Source organism: Pecten maximus, chromosome 14 (assembly GCF_902652985.1).
Source record: "Pecten maximus chromosome 14, xPecMax1.1, whole genome shotgun sequence".
Lineage (NCBI taxonomy): Eukaryota > Metazoa > Mollusca > Bivalvia > Pectinida > Pectinidae > Pecten > Pecten maximus.
In genome coordinates, this window is record NC_047028.1 from 15,118,575 (window position 1) to 15,138,885 (window position 20,311).

General features: G+C 34.2%; 1 protein-coding gene across 1 annotated transcript in view; it reads right to left on the reverse strand.

Moving 5' to 3' along the window:
• Positions 1–19,255, reverse strand: part of LOC117342567 (DNA polymerase alpha catalytic subunit-like) — a 40,612-nt gene extending 21,357 nt beyond the window's left edge. The window contains 21 exon segments of the mRNA XM_033904755.1: positions 291–407; positions 2,521–2,616; positions 7,580–7,641; positions 7,892–7,976; positions 8,273–8,401; positions 8,655–8,692; positions 9,127–9,191; positions 9,453–9,526; positions 10,112–10,186; positions 11,877–11,993; positions 12,329–12,441; positions 14,355–14,536; positions 14,748–14,895; positions 15,300–15,535; positions 16,437–16,478; positions 16,480–16,562; positions 16,874–17,001; positions 17,277–17,351; positions 17,977–18,073; positions 18,710–18,822; positions 19,147–19,255. Of these exon segments, the coding sequence (XP_033760646.1) occupies positions 291–407; positions 2,521–2,616; positions 7,580–7,641; positions 7,892–7,976; positions 8,273–8,401; positions 8,655–8,692; positions 9,127–9,191; positions 9,453–9,526; positions 10,112–10,186; positions 11,877–11,993; positions 12,329–12,441; positions 14,355–14,536; positions 14,748–14,895; positions 15,300–15,535; positions 16,437–16,478; positions 16,480–16,562; positions 16,874–17,001; positions 17,277–17,351; positions 17,977–18,073; positions 18,710–18,822; positions 19,147–19,252 (2,181 nt within the window). The 5' untranslated portion in view covers positions 19,253–19,255.
• Positions 19,256–20,311: the final 1,056 nt, after the last annotated feature.

Sequence of the window (20,311 nt, forward strand, 5' to 3'; positions counted from 1 at the left end):
ATCTCTGTTTTCTGTTTTTGAGGCAAAAATGACATATATCTCTCCTTCTCAAGTCCATATTTTGAAAATTTTGCACTCAAATGAGAGTTGAACTTAAAACGAAGGTCACAGTGACTAGATCACAGTATATGAAGCAACTACATCTATGTTTATGTTTAATCAAATCTTGAACTGTTCAAAGATATGCCCAGAGCAAATTTGTATTAGAACTACTAGTACAAGGTCCAGTACTAACACAATGTCTCCCTTTGTTCATAACCGATCTCTGTATGGTAAGGTAAGGTACGTACAGAGAGCTTGGGCATCTTTGTTCTCTTGAGGCGCCCAAGTTTTGACCAGTGAGGAATCTTGTTAGCATTGATTCTGTGGAGCATCACGTCCAGGTCAAATCCGTAGATATCGTGGCCCTAAAACACATCATTTCATCATTTATTTTAACTCTTAAACAACCATGTCACTAAAACACATCATTTCATCATTTATTTTAACTCTTAAACAACCTCATTTATTTTAACTCTTAAACAACCATGTCACTAAAACACATCATTTCATGATTTATTGTAACTCTTAAACAACCATGTCACTAAAACACATCATTTCATCATTTATCATAGCTCTTAAAACAACCATGTCACTAAAACACATCATTTCATCATTTATTTTAACTCTTAAACAACCATGTCACTAAAACACATCATTTCATCATTTATCATAGCTCTTAAAACAACCATGTCACTAAAACACATCATTTCATCATTTATTTTAACTCTTAAACAACCATGTCACTAAAACACATCATTTCATCATTTATTTTAACTCTTAAACAACCATGTCACTAAAACACATCATTTATTTTAACTCTTAAACAACCATGTCACTAAAACACATCATTTCATCATTTATTTTAACTCTTAAACAACCATGTCACTAAAACAAATCATTTCATGATTTATTGTAACTCTTAAAACAACCATGTCACTAAAACACATCATTTCATCATTTATCATAGCTCTTAAAGCAACCATGTCACTATCTCCAACTGAGTACTGGATATCTTCCCAGAAGCTAAATAATGTTTTCTTATATTATTTTGAAACTACAATTAAAGATTATTAAGCATTCTTTCATAATTTAAGTCTGAAGCTACAAAACATATACCGTAAATATTCGCGTATAGTGCACACTTTTTTTCAAAAATTGACAAGTGAAAAAGACCACTGCGCACTATACGCAAGTACAAGCCTTTGCCCGTCAGAATGAATGTGATTTGAGATTGTTTCCTTCCACAGCAGGATTATGATTTAATACTTATATATATATATATAACATATCAAGCATTAAGAAAGTAATAGTTAACAAATAATCAAAGAAATGAATAACTATTTTGATGTTTAATTCCTTGAAATTGTGTATTTATCAGCAATTACAAGTTCTGTACACATACAATCTCACTTGAGCATGTGCCCGTATTCAGGTCCAAAACGATGTATAATATCTCAATTAACATTAAACAAAACTTGAAATGATATAGCAGTACTTAGTTATTTCATACTTCTAAGTTAATCACCTTATAAATCCAGAGTGTTGCCAGAAATTGATAACGTTCAACTTGTTTATTTACGGAAGCTGTAACAGCACGCATGCGCATGCGCAATTAAGCAAGGGTAACACTAATGCCTTTATCTCGTGCGGCAGTAAAATACAATCTGACTATGAAAACTACCGGGGTACTCTTATTTATCGTATGCACTGTAGATTTATCCATTACACATGTTTATTTCATTGATATAAAAGTTGTTTCCGTACTGCAAACAAAATGGCGGCCTGTGTTACATTACGTAGCTATACTCAACTTACTAGTCAATCTTGTTATAATTGAGCTTAATTAGCTTTGTATATATCATGGACAAATACCACAAAAGATCATTCTTGCGTGAAAATCACAAGGTAATTAAGGGTAGGATTAATTATTTTGTTTGTACAACATCTTAGATGGGACCGCTCCAATTTGCAAGCTGACTAGGCCTGTCGCGGTATAATGTAAACAACCTGTCAATCCAATGCGTCAAATCTCACCAGTAATTCCAATTAAATGGGGTAAATAAGCTTTCATAAGTTACAAATTCCTATCATCTTATGCTTTAGAATTCATCTACCGCGCAGTTGAATATTGAAAAAAAAAAAGTTCATTTAATTTTTGTTTGTTTTTGAAAATGAACCTCAAAAACGTACCTGCGCACTATACCCGATTATTTAGGGTATACTGTTTAACACAAAATACTGTAAACATCATTGATCAAACTTTGTAAGGTACCCAATATTAAGTAAGAGTAATCTAGTAGTTCAACTAATTTTATTTATTTTTCAGGACTGTTCATACATAACAAACATTCTAAATGTAACTTTTTCAAACCCATGTTGCAACCATTGACAATCAGGCAATTTTTCTCTTCCTCATTTTGAAATTTCATCTAATTTTTGGAACTAAGAAGAATTGAGATTTTTGTCTAGTATCCTTACCACTAAGACGTCAGGATCAATCTTGTGGATTTTGGCAAGCATGTAGCCTAGGAGAGCTCTCTCATTCGGAAATGTGTCCATTTTCATATTGCAACTCTGTGGGAAAAACAGGAAAATAGATTACCAGTTATGCAGAAAATAAATATGGCCGATTTTGGACACAAATGTAAAGTTTACCAATGATAATTCAGATAAGAATGATATATCAGATAAAAATCTAAAATGTTCTTTAAGCAATAAATTTTTACATTTTTGACTAGAAAATACACCAAATGATCAGGCTTAACACATTGATTTTCATTTTGTTTAGAAAAATTCCCAAACAGAAATAACTGTTAAAGGCTAATGAAAACAAGGAGCCGCAAAGCTTGGCATTATCCCCCGCGCCCCGCAGTTGGTATGAAAACCCAAATACATGTATATATCAAGCTCAAAGTAAAAGTTATTAAGGAAACAGTAATTTGGTATTTTTTATTAAGTTTCCATGGTGACAGAAAAAATACTGAAAATGGAAGGTCCGAAATAGTAAAAGGCACAACTAGGGCACTAGTCTGATATATACAGAAATGTTCAAGGAGCTGCGTCGAACGGTTTTTGAGTTATAGCCCGGAAACAAAAGGAAACAGTAATTTGGTATTTTTGATTAAGTTTCCATGGTGACAGAAAAAATACCGAAAATGGAAGATCCGCAATAGCAAAAGGCACAACTAGGGCACTAGTCTGAGATATACAGAAAGTTTCAAGGAGCTGCGTTGAACGGTTATGGAGTTATAGCCCGGAAAAGAATCTCGGACGGACACACGGACGGATGGAGCCCAATTTAATATCCCCCGCAAACGAGGTACGGACAAAAGCCCCCCCGGACATTAGCCCCTAGGACAAAAGCCCCTTCACACTAATCAAAAAGTGGACAAAAGCCCCTTCATGAAAAAAAAATGATATTTATTTTTCTGTTGATTTTTTATTGCTACATATACATGTCATCAGTGGCTTCGACAAAAACCCCTTCATAAAAAAAAATAATATAATTTTTTTTTTTTTTTATGATTTTTAATTGCTACATATACATATGTTATCAGTGGCTTCGGCAATGTAAACAACCGGTTCCAACAACAACTACTTGAACTGTCTGTTACATAAACAATAAGCTGTTACACAGGTGTTTGGTAGGTTTTTCATTGATATTGTATTCTCTTGGAAAGAAATATATCATAAATGGCTTCATTGTTTCTTTGATTTTAATCATTCCTAAAATTAAACTTATTACAACGCAGAGCAACATGTTTGGTTAGGTACTTATTATATTATAATTTGAGACACTGTAAATAGGGATCAAAATTTAATGTTTATTGCTTTTGTAGGTATTTCTTTGATTAGCAATACTTGCAGTATATTAGGAAGTCAAAAATTATGTGTAATCAGTAACAATTTGTTCATTATGGAGAACTTTCCTGAAATTTTTAGCTGACTTAACAATATTAAGTTTGAAAAAATAAATTATGATGTTTAACCACATACATATAATGCTACACTGACATTGAACCAAGGACCTTCATTTTCCACACAATTATTCTCCAAATTTCAGAGATAAAAACAACAATATATATATATAGTTTCTGTTTTTCAAAAGTACAGATTTATTTAAAGTATACCAGCTAAATTTATAAAGAAGGGGCTTTTGTCCGGGGGGGCTTATGTCCAGGGGGGCTTTCGTCCGGAGGGGCTTTTGTCCTAGGGGCTAATGTCCGGGGGGGCTTTTGTCCTACACTCCCCGCAAACACGTTTCGCGGGGGATAATAAAAGCTAAGTGAGCAGGAACTCTCCAAGATATACACCAACTCCTCATCAATAAACTAATTCTGTCCATGGGTTCATGAGATAGCTTGTGTTGGAGAATGATGGCACTACATATACCAGATAAATCTAAAAACAGCCATGTGACATTCATGTAGGGTCACTGTACAAATTCAAATTACAACACATTCATTCAAAACTGACTACAACACGTGTCAAAAACAGTCTCACATTATTTGCTAAAATCCCTCTCGTATGGGTGGGTTCAATGTGAAATACTGCACAATTTATTGCAAGCACTGCCTGAATCAACAACCATCGGGGCCTTCCAAATGGTGGTTGTTTACTCAGTACATGTAGTTTTGGTGTTGATTTAAGATTTTTTTTATATATACATGTAAACAAGTGACAGACACTGACTGATTGTAACAGCTCACTTGGCGGTTTGACTACAAAATAATTTATAATCCCACTTCCATTCAAAAAAAAAAAAAAAAAAAAAGAACGAAAGAAAATAACCAAAAGTAATTTTTCCAATCACTGATATTATCAACACTTAATAAACTCTGCAATATCATAAACTAAATTTCTGGTGGATGGACAGATGAAGGGATGGTAATACCCCACTTTGTGATAGAGGCATACATTTTCTTTCACAGCTATGCTCAAATAAGGTGTGGCCGATTTAATCAAACATGTACAATCACAACAACAGCTGTGAAAACCAGTAACAAATTGGTGTAAACTAGGAGGAAGTATAAGGTTTTATCACTTAGGAGGAAGTATGGCTGTTTAAATCAGGAAAAGTTTAATTTACTAAAAAAAAAATACTACCTAACTTAGGAGGAAGTATATCTAGATCAGGACGACATATTGCAATACTGTTTAATTCACGAGGCAAGAAAACAAAACTTTTAATAATCTGGGAGGAAGCAAACAATTTAAGGCACAGCATTACAGAAATCATATTACCTCTCCATCAGCTGCATACAATTATTCGTAATTAAAAATTAAACATTATGTAGTCATAAACAGCGACATAAACGGAGTACAGAGGAGCCCACTTATTTGCATATCGGTTATTTGAATATCCCGCTTATTTGCATAAAATTCTCAGGTCCCGATTTTTTTTCTTCTTTATCTTTGTATTTCAATCCCGTGTATTTGCATCAACTAAAACACCGACTCCCGCTTATATGCATATAAAAATTCCAAAAAATCGAAAATATTTAATTGATTTTAGGGTATTTTTGTGATTTTCCCGTAATAAAAGTTTTATGAAATGTGTTTTAACTTACATATTGATTCGACACGATGTACAACGTTATCTTATCATTGGTTCACACTTCGTCATTACAGGTTACGTTCGATGCATCGATATCGACATTAAGTTATTATTTAGACCATATCAGTAGCAATGTGCAGAAGAATTACTGAATAAAATATCTATATGCCTCATCTTTTGATTAGATTTGTTTATTTATTATAGCATCGATCCAAACCTGTGTTCTGTGCACTTGAACACTCGCTGAGGCAGGTTGCGACCGCCATGGTTGTTTTCTAGGCGCCTTGCATTGTGGGGGCATATGTGTAATCAACGACAACTCTTTCTGTGTTTGCGCCATTTTCCAAAACAAACCCAAACGACAATACACATGTCACGGTCATTTAAGACAGTCTATTGCTTCAGCAGTTCATCATCTATGATCAAACAACTATTCTAACACGATTCGTTTGCAACGCGTGTTTTGATTGGTTGCGGACCGACTTCTAATCTGCGATAGAACCATGACATATCGTGTTAAGCCACGCCCCGTTTCTAATCAAAACAATATGGCGTCAAGTTCGACTCGTGGCGAAATTCAGCACTCTGCACCATTTATGATTGATGACCCGTGATATTGGAATCGAAAGTGAAGAAATCGAATAGAATGAATTAACTTAATAAATTTAACAAAAATCGTTAACTTCATTCTTACCGTCATTTATCGATTGAAACGTTCATTTCGTCCGTGTGTAAGCATCTAAGGTCAAGTAAAATCCGAAATGAAATGGAACAAGTGCACATAACTTTCACATAACGATTGAGCCTATAGAAACACATAAACTCTGACTTTGTCAAAACGCATGTCGTTATGCATACTGCATAAATTCAAATATGTCGTTAAATCTTCTGTAACAGGACTTTCACAACAATCCAAATACACCGCTTCGTCAACATACAGATCGAACTCTCGCCAGTATGGGCGTGGCCAATTGACCGACTTTGAAAGCTTCTCTCTGATTGGTCAATCCGCCACAGTATGACACGTAACTAGCGGAGGTCACAGAGTACTTAACAGCGTACTTGTAGCGATGTAAAACAATGTATCTAAATATATGCGATAGTAAACGTGTTAGAATGGGGATAGTACGTTGTTTTGAGTGGCTATACTGGCGATTAGAACATGAAATTTGGTTTAAACTCTCGACCTATCGGTCTCGAGTTCAAACCAAATTTCATGTTCTAATCGCCAGTATAGCCACTCAAAACAACTTACTATCCCCTAAATATACTCATAGCAGGAACACAACGCATCTCGAGACGATAATGAATGTTAATTGAAACGATGACATTGTACATCGTAGTGCCAACCCACGAGTGTATGACCGATATCGGACCCAGAGACTCAGAGTGACAAGTAGTAAACGATGAAGTGTATGCAAATATTTGTACATTTACAAAGAATAACAACCCATGTATTTCGTATTTACTCTTATATTTTAAATAATGTTTTTTTTTAAATATATTTTAATGCAAATAACGTAAACAATCATATAGCGCCCATTTTGAGTACCTACCTGACGATCTACATGTGTATAAGAGGGGCCAAAACCCAACTCCGCCTATACGAATACTCCGGTTATTTGCATATTTTGTCATGGAAAAAGGGCTATGAAAATAAGCGGGTTGCTCTGTACTTACAGTTAATCAAATGTATTTATTTACCAGCAATATTCTCATTCCAAAGTTTTCCTAAACTTAACTCCCTAGACACTATTAAACAATTAATAGATTCTTTTTAGATATGTTTCATAATTGATAAGATTTTGTTTCTACTGAAAAAGACATTTAAAACAAATCTATGTATAGAAAAGTGATGAATACCCAGTCACTGAATTTAAAAAACATCTTGCCCTGCCATCTATCTCTACAATTTAGCTATATAGTGTATATAATAGTGTAAACAGCGACTGATGGTAACAACTTATCTCCTTTTCTTACCTCTTTCTGTATCTTGTCCTTGAGATCATAAGGAAAAATACAGTCGTTTGGTTTTCCAAGTGCTGAAACAGCAGTCACAATTCATTTTCCATATATTACACAAAAATTACTTTCATAAGTATTTCATAGCATTGTTTTTTTTACACACCAACAAGTAAATATGATATATTAAAAGCAGGTAATACTTAATAATTTACAGAATATTCTGGATAGATAGATAGGTAGACAGTGGTTTTTATAATGGAGAGATGGGGATAATTAGTCTGTTAAGGAATAAGAGTCACTGTCCTACACAAATACATAACACCATACCATAGAAATGCTCCTGAAACTGTGTCTTGGGGGCTGGCTTGTCAACCTGGAAGGAATTATGTACCAGACAGGAAAACCCAATGACCTGTAAAACAAAATGATCCTGTAATCCTAGGAAATGTTAATGATACCTTCATCCATAATAATAATAATAATAATAGGCTTTGTTCAAACTTGATAACATTTGAGTCAACAACTCATCTTACATATGGTCAAGTCATATCAAATGTACATTATATACAACAAATATTTACTTTCCATAAAAATTATTCATGTAAATGAGACAACATTAAACTTCTTAGAAAAAATTGTTTGAGGCCAAACATTCCACTTGAGCATCACTCAAGACTGTTTTATACGATTTGTCTCATTTACACAAACCTCATTCTGGTGTGTTTTCGGATTAGGTAGAGTACGCAGATTCATCGTCATGACAACGAGGGGAGGCGGAGGCAAGTTTAGAGATGAGTCGGTCATCACGCTCACATAGTCTGGCCGCGTTAACGTAACCTGTTGATCAGATATAAGTTTTATATACAAAGCAGGAAAACATTAATTAAAGCAAGGTAATCTTTCAACAACTAATTAATTATCTTTAGTCATTAATTTGAAGAAACTCAAGGGTATTTTTTTCCTAAACCAGAACATATATATATTGAAATTAGCTTATTTAGTACTACTTTATCAAGACAAAATATACTATTACTTGGACAAAACTGTTTCGCGTTACAATTGGAGCATGTGTATATACTTAATAACGTACCTCAAGTTTGCACCAACTGATTGGTGGATTGGATATTTCTGCAAGATAATGAATATACATGAAAAATTTCATATTCCGTCCCCTGCAATTTTTCTAAGATTTTTCTATTTGTTATTTTATCAATAATTACGACTGTTCCAAAATTAATCCAGTTAGAAATGAGACCCATCACCCATCAATAATTAAACATATTTAGAATAAGAAATACTAGAAAATGAAGCTTTATCTCAACCACTCATCATTTTAATACAAGTGCATCACACAAAGATAATTCTGGAATAGCTCTTACATTATCATTACTGGGAAACTAATACATGTAGATTAGCAATGTTTGGTTGTGTAGTAATATGGATTCTGTTATGTTATTCTTGCTAAATCATTTTTACTTAATTCAATATTGCCAGTTAGCAAACAACTTAAATTTCATCAGTGACCTACTTCCCTGGTGTTACCTAGTATACACATTACTTACGAGGGCATTTGATATCAAGCCACGAGGGACCTTTCATCTTTGCATCCAGAAGGAAAATTTCTAAGCTAAAATAAAAGGGTAAAACAAATTTATAAACAAGAAACAAATAAAAAAGGTGAAAATTTATACTTTAAATTATTAATAACTACTTTTAATGGAAGAAGTTTAACTAAATTCTATGAAAACAATGTCTATTCATTCCAAACGACTGCGGAGAATCCAGAACATGGAGATAGGTGGTTCTGAACACTTTATAGAACATATAATTTGATAAAAAAACTGGACAGATTACAGATTCAATCAAATAGTGAAGGTAAAGTTGTTACCATGATGTGTTAGTACCAAACACGTGAGAGAAAGTTTCTCCCTTCAGATCAGATGGCAGTGCTGGGTTGTCTGCCTGTAAAACACAGAAATCAGTAAAATACTTAGTCAGACGTCTCACATAGTAAAGTACATACAGTCAGACTTCTCACATAGTAAAGTGCGTAAATTAGTCATCCTAGAATTGGAGTTGTTCTCAATCAGTTAAACGATCTCACATAAATATAACCTTAATGTCCTTGAATGTTTTGTAGACAAAATGACACTGTCCAAGATTTAAATGTGCCCACTGTTTTGCAATATCACAAATAGTTTTTACCAAATATAAATGCACATGTAGATTATCCTTCCCATTCTCCATCCCCCCATCTATGAAAGTTTTAATACATATATTGGTAATGTTTTCAAGCAAGTACATCTGATTATCATTAAACTTTAAATGAAAAAAGTTTTTTTTAAAGATCTCGTAAATCTGAATCTTCAGATTGTTTGATATTTGTTGGATTCAAAGTGCAGGTGGAACTAAATCAAGATGTGAATACAGATGGTGCCCGATACAATCAGTTTCAAAAATATGCTTAAAATATTAAGCATTTACCATCATAATTTTCTGATGTATAATTATTAATGAAAATGTTTTAATTAATGCGACAAGACTCACAGCATATCTGACTTCCAAGTAGTCTGACTCGACTGGCACTTCCTCTTTCTCAAAGGCATACAACTTTGTAGCTTTCTGTAAAACAAAGTTATCTGTAGTAATACAAAATAATAAACTCAATGTTAACAAAAGCACACGTCAAATTAAAACAGATAAAAATCTATGAAATACTTATTAAACATGCACGGTATGCTTTCAATTTCATTGAAGTGAAGTTCAATGCAAATCCAAATGAGAGAAGAAAAATGGTCAGAAAAACCTCAATATCACAAGGTGGTAAAATCCTGATGTATCTGTATAGATGTTTGATGCTTCAGAGACATGTATCAAAGAGAAATCATTATTTGTTTGCTGGGTTTATCGCCTTGCCAACAGCTCGGGTCATAATGAGGCGGGGTCTCCTTGTAAGAATTGACTACCTCAATTAACAACTTACCAGAGGCCCATGACATGTCATTCAGAGTAATAAGGATAAAGTGTCTTGCCCATAGACACAACCATGACAGCACAGAATGGCCCATTTCTCAGCGCCCAGAGAAACACAAACTCATACGGGTAGGAAGAGTCGAACCATGCACCTCGGATCTTTACCCAAGGTTGCATGGCCAACACTCTAACCGACTGAGCTATCATGGCCCCTGAGAAATCAAACTAACTATCACGGCCCCTGAGAAATCAAACTAAATGTTAAATCCTAACAAGATATCCAACAACTGCAGGGATCAACCAACTGAACAAGAAAACAAAAATATCTCTCCACGGTGGACATCAAAACTAATTACAAACAATATACTGTCCTTTATATAAAGACTGATTTTATTGATGGGGCTTAAAGGGACATCACGGTAAACCAATTTTTATTTTGTATTTTTTCATATTATTGGGTATATCTTTAAAAAAAATATCCTTATGAACAATAACCATTCGAATTTGATGATATATGTATATAAAAAACATCAATTATTAATTATAAAAAGGTTATCACAATTCGTTGATCAATAGTCTGAATATGCAAATTTTGTGACATATACGATAACACGCATGCGCACAACACACTAAAACACCTGAAAACAAAAATGGCTTCCAATGTGAATCGACTGCGGTTGAAAACGATAACAGCTTCCGCAATGAAGAGAATAATTGGAAAATGGGTCAAACACAATCCTAGAATTAAACTGGGGAAGCAGTACAATACAGTTCAAACATGAAAACAGCAGTAATACAGACGCTGCTAGTATTCTGCTTGATTGCTGGATAGTAGGTCATGACAATCTCGGTAATATTTACACAAACTCGGTAATATGTATACAGTCTGTATCAGTACATCGCTACTGTCACTATACTATATGTACGGTGTTTACACTTATTTACACATAAATATATGTGCCGGAATATATACAGAACGTGTTATTTAACATTTAAACCACTGTATAATATCGTTGTCCAACTAATCCAATTCGCCTTGTAAACTATCGTGTGTTTGTGTTGCCTCGATTTCAAAACAGTTACGTGATGATTTAAAAATAATTTCCGCGCTAAATTAAGAGGGGGATTCCCAACTAAATCAAGTGGTCAAGCTGGACATGAGGATCGACTGTGAACATTGGGACAGCACAGAAACATAACTGGAAAGGAACAAAACACGTACATTCATTGAAAATTACAACGTTTTTACCGTGATGTCCCTTTAACGTCCATGTTATAACCTAGTTTAGAACCCAATAATAAAGTGTACGAGAGCTGTAGTCATTCACAGTGAATATACCTTAGACTTGAATTTTTTTATTCTGTGTTTCTCGACGATCCTGTCGTTGAATTCTGTGTAGACGTCAACCAATCCAACTTCAAACCCAGTGTCCTCTTTTGTCTTCTGGCAAAATTTCTACAACATCAATAAAAATAATTCAACACTGGTGTGGTAAATCATATCTGTCTTCTTGTAAGAGATTACAGTTACATTATATACAGCACTTTGTTTCTACTCTAGAATTCATTTTCCTGTGTAAATAAGAATCTGTATATTTTCTGATTTCTTTGTTGTATTCTTGGGGGAAAGTATGAAAATGGTACAAACTATAACTATTACCGTTTTCCTGAGGAGAAAATGTTAACTGTATAGTACAGAGAAAGTCTGAAGTGTTTATTTAGTCTTCCTGGGGAAAAGTAACAATTCCATATAAGTGTTTCTCAAGGGAGAGGTACAAATTCCATACTAACCGTTTTCCTGGGGAGTAGATACAATCTTCTTTCTATGTTTTTAACAGTCACACAACAGCTGACATGTGTTTTTGCTGATTCAATCCAAACTTTCCCAAACAGGTAGACTGTTCCTACAACATACAATATTCCACAACAATATAAAACATACAACCACTGGATAGTTTACTACTGTATTTGACCATGAACAGTGCTTCCTAGAAGTAATGCCGGGTACACAGTTGTTTTTTTAAATATACTTTGGTGAAAGCTGAGAATTTTGACTTTAATAATCAACCAAATGAAGAGCAAGATTCCTAATATAAAGGTTTTCTTTTCAAATGAAAAGAAACCCTTCATTTGGATGTATCAATCAAAGGGCCAAAGGCCCTGAGAAACGTCAGGGTCTGAGGTCATATAATAAAAATTTAAAATTGGATTTTATAGTCAGTTACATTTGTATCAGATGAAATGTCTTAATCTGGTTATTCCTATTCTATATATATTCAAGAAAACATGTATAACATATTTATCTGCTGACAACTTTCCAATAGCTGAGTATAGTTTTTTCCCTATTTCTTTAATGCTTGTGGAAGATTATTGATATACTCCTGAATCAGTAAAGCTGCTTGTAAAATTTGGAAAAAAAAAGAAAAAAAAATCAACTGAACGACAAATCGGTCTATTAACGGAACATGTTGTACAACCAAAGATAAAATCCAAGATGTACACAGCCTAAGTTTTTTTTTATTTTATTGATACTATAAGATGGTAATTAGGCCTAGCAAGCATCTATGTTATGACCCCTAGTAACATATTTTAACTCAGATAGAAAATTGCGGTCGCATTGTCCGACGAGACATATCTAGTTTTGACATCGACGCCAGTCCGTCAGTCACGGATCATAATCATTAGATTCTTTTCAAATAAACAAATAATAACCTTATTTAATAAAATCCTCACGAAAAAAACGACAATGTTGTTTGTTACAACTTGCCTTCAATTCCTGGCGATATTTCTTGCATATTCTAGCGACATACAAATGAATGTGAAACTGCGAACGGTCGTTGGTTTAGTTACATTAGACATAACCGCCATTTTGGCCGATTAGTGATGAGTCACGTGACAGCTGAAGATAACTCGTGGAATGCTCGGGTGCATTTGACTACGTAAATAGGATTGGTTTTAGGCTTATATGAAATGTTCCTGCATATGAACTCAGGATGAACATATGAGTCTAAGACGTGGATAGTTTCTCTGTGAATGCATGTAAATTTCCACGACAATCAAACTGATTTTTTTACTTTCGTTTTCAAGGCAGGATCGAGACAGAACTACGTAATCCTACGCAAACAAAATTGCATATACTGACGAGGAAAATGTCTATATTTATACTCTAATATAGTCCAGAACACCTAACATTCATATTTCATTTTGAATAATTGCAGCAAATACGGTTTACATCAGTTAAATCGTGTCATTAATTGCTATCAAAATAGGAACTATATTAGGCTGCGGATGTATATCATTTGTATGACAGAAAAGAGGAATTGTTGGCTGGAAACAAACGTGTCACTAACAACATTTTCCCACGCCAACATTTTCCCACGCCAAAGGCATCCTGACGTTAAAAATATGATATGAATGAAACATCACAGGTGTTATGTTATAAATGATGACAGATATGGACACCTCAATGACATTAATGATAGAAATATTGAGTCTGTACATCCCCTGTCTTAGTATTCATAGATTAGTCAAGCTGGTCAGTATTAAAAAAGACAAAATTGACCGAAAATCAAAGAAATCTTAAATCTAAAATGGAGGAATATACGCTAACAGTACCGTTACCACTCTTTCAGTCAACAGAGGTTTTGTGGAAAATGAGATATATAAATTAATACTGTACAGAGTCATGTTGTGCAGAGATACACCATAGCCCCGATATATTGTGACAGTTACACTATTGTTAAAGATACACCATTACCCCGATATATTGTGACAGTTACTCTATTGTTAAGTATTATTGTGATGTTAATGTTATTACCTGGGTTGTTGTAAGGATCTTCGTAAGCGTCCAGCCAGTAAAATCGTAACACTTGGTCTCCTGCTTCATTGGTAACCAAGGGTAAGTTTGAGGTGTCCACTTGAACGTCAGTCTGTGAAACAATGACCTCTGACTGGCCGTCAGTATATGAGCCCCAACCCGTGGAGAAGGTCTCGAATGGTCTGTAAACAAGGAGACCTTTATAATGACCTGAGAAATAATGTTGATACCTTCACTCAAATTATTGTTAACATGTCGACTATCTAAATGAAACTCCTTCTCTTACTTACACATCAACTCATGGAGAAGCTAGATCACAAAGTTGTGCATCTCAATGACCTGGATTAACAAATAGTGCGCCCAGATGACCCAGATATAAGGTTGTGTACTTACATGACTTCAACAGGTTCAGATTTAGGCTCTGTCTTTGGCTTGACTGAAGTCATGGAAACTGCCTCCTCTTTCACTTTGACCTTGGTGCTTTTCTCCTCAACATCTTCGTCAAAGTCAATGTCATCTAGCTCAACTAATCCGGAGTCATCTGTGTAATAAGGTATTAAGACATATTGACAGGCGGCAGTATCAAGTTCTGAACAGAATTCACTCCTACCCCCAATAAATGAAATAAGGAACAAGTCAACAGACACTGTCAGTTTAATGCACATTTTACACAAGTACAGTTTATCTCTTGAACAAATTGAATGGCATTTTTCGTCTTCCGACTCTAAAATGTATTTCGAAACTTTTTTCAACTTAGAAAATATTGCAACATGCATAATATATCACCAAACATGTTCCCTGCAATCATATCAATTAAGTGATTCTGAATAATGGGACAAAGTTACGTGACCTTGACATTGAGAAAATCAATAAAGCTGAAATTGACCAGGGGGGAAAGTCACTACATGTGTTACATATATAATCCTGAATAACCAAAATCTTTACCGTTGATACTCTGTACTGTATCCACATCCATACCGTCCACCTCGTCGAAATTTCCACAGTCCTCCTGGGGGTCAGGGATGTTCGGACGTGGCAGGGGACGGCTTCTCTTCATAGGCTTCATGGACATGGTAGTGCCTGGCTCCTGCTTGATCTCCTGTTTCACCCGTAGAGGGGCAGGGGCTGGTTTGGCATGTAAGGCAGGTTTTACAGATGTACTGAAGGGGTTGTAAGGTGACCTGAAAATATACAAATCAGAAAGTCTTAAGACTTCACAAAGTTTTCTGAAGTAGAAAGAGATTTGTCATAAATAGCACAATTATAATATATTGAAACTTTACAGCTTATAGTGGACTAATGTCATTTGAAGTTTCAGAAATTATTTTCTCCAGCTAATTGGAAAGTCAATCCTTATCCTTTCAAATATAAATGTGAAATTCTTGCTGAGGAATAAACAGTAAATTCTTTCAAAAACCGATAAGATCAGCATAGGGAAGATCAAGACATTTTATATAACTATAAGTTTGAAATTGTATAGGAATTGGAACTGTTGTCACCATTTATTGATTGTATTTATTGTTATTGTATTTTGGAGTCTGGTATAGAGGATCAAAAGATCCTGTACTGGTAATTAATTTAACTTAACTTAAAAAACACTCTCCTAGGTATGCTTAAAACCCTGCAACATCTCATAAACCATCAACCTCACTAATCATAATGTAATATTTATCACTAAAAGCTTTGTACTAAATTATGATTGTGCTAATTGTATTTCTGTATAATTTAGGACAAATTTGGGTGGTGGGCGATTTGCATCATCACTCTAACCTGTAAAATTTTGAAAATACACTAAAATGTGTTACTTTGACAATAAAATAGAGAAAATCACTGTAAAACACTCCAATTTGCATTCCTATAAAAGTGTTTCCTGTGATTGGCAAAGTTTAATCTACAGCCAAGATAATTTCTAGTTATAAGCTACAGGCAAAATATGTGCAACGGTTCTTCAGAATGATTCTTCACTAAAAAAGAAAGGAGAAAAAATGTTCACTATGGATGCCACACCATTATGTATATTTGCTGTCAATGTCTGTATGTTAAACTAAATATCACTTAAATAGGATCAGAATGTGATCTCACTTAGAAGAAGCAGGGCCCCTTTTCTTTAACTTGATAGGGAACAGGAATGATGGCATCTGAAGGCCCGTTATGGAGTTCTTCCATCAGGTCACCGAGCAATTCATCACCAGCGAGACTGACATCCTTCTGTAAATTAACCAGTTAGCATTAACATGCCGCTTTACAGTGAATATCGAAGAAGGCTTTAATGAAAATTTAACATTTTTATAAGTCTTACATTCTCACTTTTTTTTTAAACATATAAATCTTGGGTCTATTTTCTTACTTCCTATAGCAAATAAAAACAAATAGGAATAAAACAGATGATCAGATGTATGTGATTTCATTAAAACAGGAGCATATACCGTAAAAACCTGTGCAATCTTTTACTAAACTTAGTTGATACCTATCTCCAGTATATACATATAGTGTATTATAAGACAGCCATATAGAGTTACCTCCACTTTCTTCTTGCTGCCTCCTGTAGCAGCCTGTGCCATGAACATAGATTTGATATTGGCCTTGGGTTTGGTGCCTGGTCTTACAATATTTGGGTTCTTTGTCTTCTTTTTGTCTTCCTTTTTTTCTAAAAAACAAGTAGGGCATATCATTCAGAGCTGATAGAACTAACTTATAGCCTAGTTAATTTTCTCAGATGTTTGGTGATAGACTTGTAATTCAAGGCGTATTGGGAGAGAGGTTTTTCCTTTAACTTGTTACATTTTCTAATCCATTTTTCATTACCACTTTTCATTCATATTCACTGACATGGTACCAACAAATTATTCTTCATGCTATATTTCCAAACCATTTTTTTCAAAGATAGACTACTTTTATTCTAGAGCACTTGATAAAACTCACTATTGGCAACAGGGGCAGAATCATCCAGGTCATCATCAAATATCTCTCTGCCATCTTCCACATACCCGGATCCATCTGGAAAACAATTATTTATGGCAATTTAAACCAAATACAATTTAACAGATAAATTTTGATGCTGTAAATACTGAATCAAAGACTCAATTCAAATTATCCTAACAGCATAATAGTATAATTAGTTATTGGTAGGGATATATTTCATGATTAGCAAGAACACTGCAGGTCACGAAACAATTACTGAAGTGCATAGTTCAGTATTTCACAACGACAGTATGTAACACAATCTACTCTGACCTTTGACCTGTGAAAGAAGTTCTCATGAAAAGCTGGTTGCTGGCAAAAACTGTCTAGTATTTGTCAATTTTCAACTGGCTAATTTTTAAGATATGTAATTTAGGTTAATATTACACGATGTATACTGATTAATTCATCAGATCAACTCATCTGAAGTCATTGTGAGAACACTGGAACACATATCATATGATACTGAATGCAACCATTACTTTTCCATAAAAAGGACATGTGTTTATGTCAGCTTGTGTATCACTATACAGCCAATGTCAGAATGTTCATTGCTGTGGATCCCCTTGTACACAGAATAATATTGCACATATCTACATCACTATTACTAATATATTGACAGTGTGGTTATCCACTGTTGTTGCCAGTGCAGCAAACATACCATCATCCACAATCCAGTCATCTTCCTGTCTCTCCTGTACGATTTTAGAATATTCATCCTCATCAACAACATCATAGACTTGCTGATCCTCTTTATCCTATAGAAATGGTAAAAAAAAATGGTTTTAAAATACAGGTGCAGTTAAGATGACACAAAATCATCCCTTATGTTTCGGTCACCCTTGAGTATACCCATGTTGTTGTTAGTTTGTGTTAGGGTTCCTCCACTATCTGGTGAATTGCCTCCCCTCGTTTATTGCCAAAATGTAATTGGCCTTCATTGTGATCTCAAAGGAAGGGTTGAGTATGTCAAATTCTGTTAAATTCATTGTTTACATGTCATTTGATTGTACTGCTACAGGTTTTTTGGGGCCGTTAATGAGTCCCAATTCGAATTCAAATTTTTTCATTTTAAAGCCAAATTCCCAAAATTTGCAGTTTACTTCTGAAAAAATCTTTCCCAATTCACCAATTCTCTTCCCAAAATGAGATAAAAAAGCCCCATCCCAAATTTTCATGATAAAATAACAGATATCAATATTCATATAAAACCATATAAACTGTCTTATTGGAGCACTTTCAAAGTTTATGCTGGCGAACTATGGAGAGTATGATTCCCCTTAAGGTCAGCGAGAAAACTTTCAAGTAAAAAAGTTATGATCATGTCCTATAAACTGATAGATTAATTTCGGATGGTTTGAGGAAGAAATAATATCCTAGACATCATCAAATACCTCATATTTGTTTTTCACTCCTGCAGCTTTCGCTTCACGTAATCTCTGCAAAGCAGCAAATTTCCCTTTCTTGTCAATTTTTTGACGTTTTGAACGGCCACGGGCAAGTGAATCTGTCGTTAAATTACAAAAACGCATGTCGAATTTTAAGTTATAAAGATGCAAAGTCGTAACCCACAAATCATAAGGAAAACAAAAAAGTTACCAATAAAGTCTTCAATTACATTGCACCTAAGATGGTTTTTTTTTCTGAAACCCGGTGAAAGAGAACAGAACAACGGGTCATAGAAGAACAGCTGACAATATTTTTTTTAAATACAAGCTACTTATTTCGCAGTCAGGTTAATATGGATTGAAGTGAAGCATGGTGAGATATGAAAAATGCTACATATGCTGATCACGCAAAGATCGGGTTTATCGAGAATGCACACATTTACCTTGTTCATTATCGTTATTGTTTTCAGTGTCCGAAGTTGGAGCTGGCGCCATTTTCACGACTATAGTCGAATCTGGCGCGAAACACCAGATGGCGCTAGAGGTCATATACCGGAAACAAAACAAATATTGCAAATATCCCTTGCGAACCCGAATAGGACTATAATTTCCGGATTGGATTTGAAGCAAAGATCAAGATAATCGGCTGATTCTGTAAAGTCAGTAATGCCATTTGTTTCAAGTGTTAAAGGGTACAGGTCAATACAGACATTTTTTTTAATAACGCATCGTCAAAATATCAAAAGTTCAAAATGAAGGACTTTGCAAGGTCTCTGGTATTTATTGATATCAATAATTCATTTATTAATATTAGAAATGATTTTTAATAATTATTAATAACAGGGACGTATAATTTTAAGTCCCTTTTAATAAGCCCATTTTTAATATTGATTACTGAATGATTAATAATAAGAAAGGAACTCGCGATATTAAGAAATATTGTTCAGTTGATTCTGATATTGATAAATAAGTTTTGATACAATCTGATTTAAATTATATCATGATTTGCGCTTTTGTTCCGGAAACTACACTCCGCAGATCAATATATAATTAAAATCAAATTGTTTTTAATGTTGTTTAATAATTATATATCAAATATTAAAAAAAAAGAATGAGTAATAATAATATATTATTTCTTAAATGATGCCTCTTTCGCATGATAAATTTAAATCACAGCATTCGTTAGGGATCGAACCCGGAAATTCTCTCTAGCCATACGATATAACTTGCTGCTACCAAGCTTCCACTTATTTTAATTCCGGAATTTAATCATATTGTGATGTCTTGATATGTACACTTTTAAATTTGATTAATTGGGAAACAGATGCGAGAATCCTCAAATATGCTGGCTCCATTTTATCTAGCCAAGTGTGTTCAATACGATGCTCTCCTTATATTGAAAATATAAAATCGTTAAGTACTGATAAAACAATTTTCCTTCTTAGGACTTAAAGGTGAACATACAAGCATAGAATTTACACCTGCAATATCATTCGCAGAAGACTAACAAATGGCAAACGTGAAATCTTAATCACGAGTTAAGCAGATACACAATCGTCGGTTAGTATAGTCGCTAGAGAAGCGGACGTTACCACTTAGATCTAAACA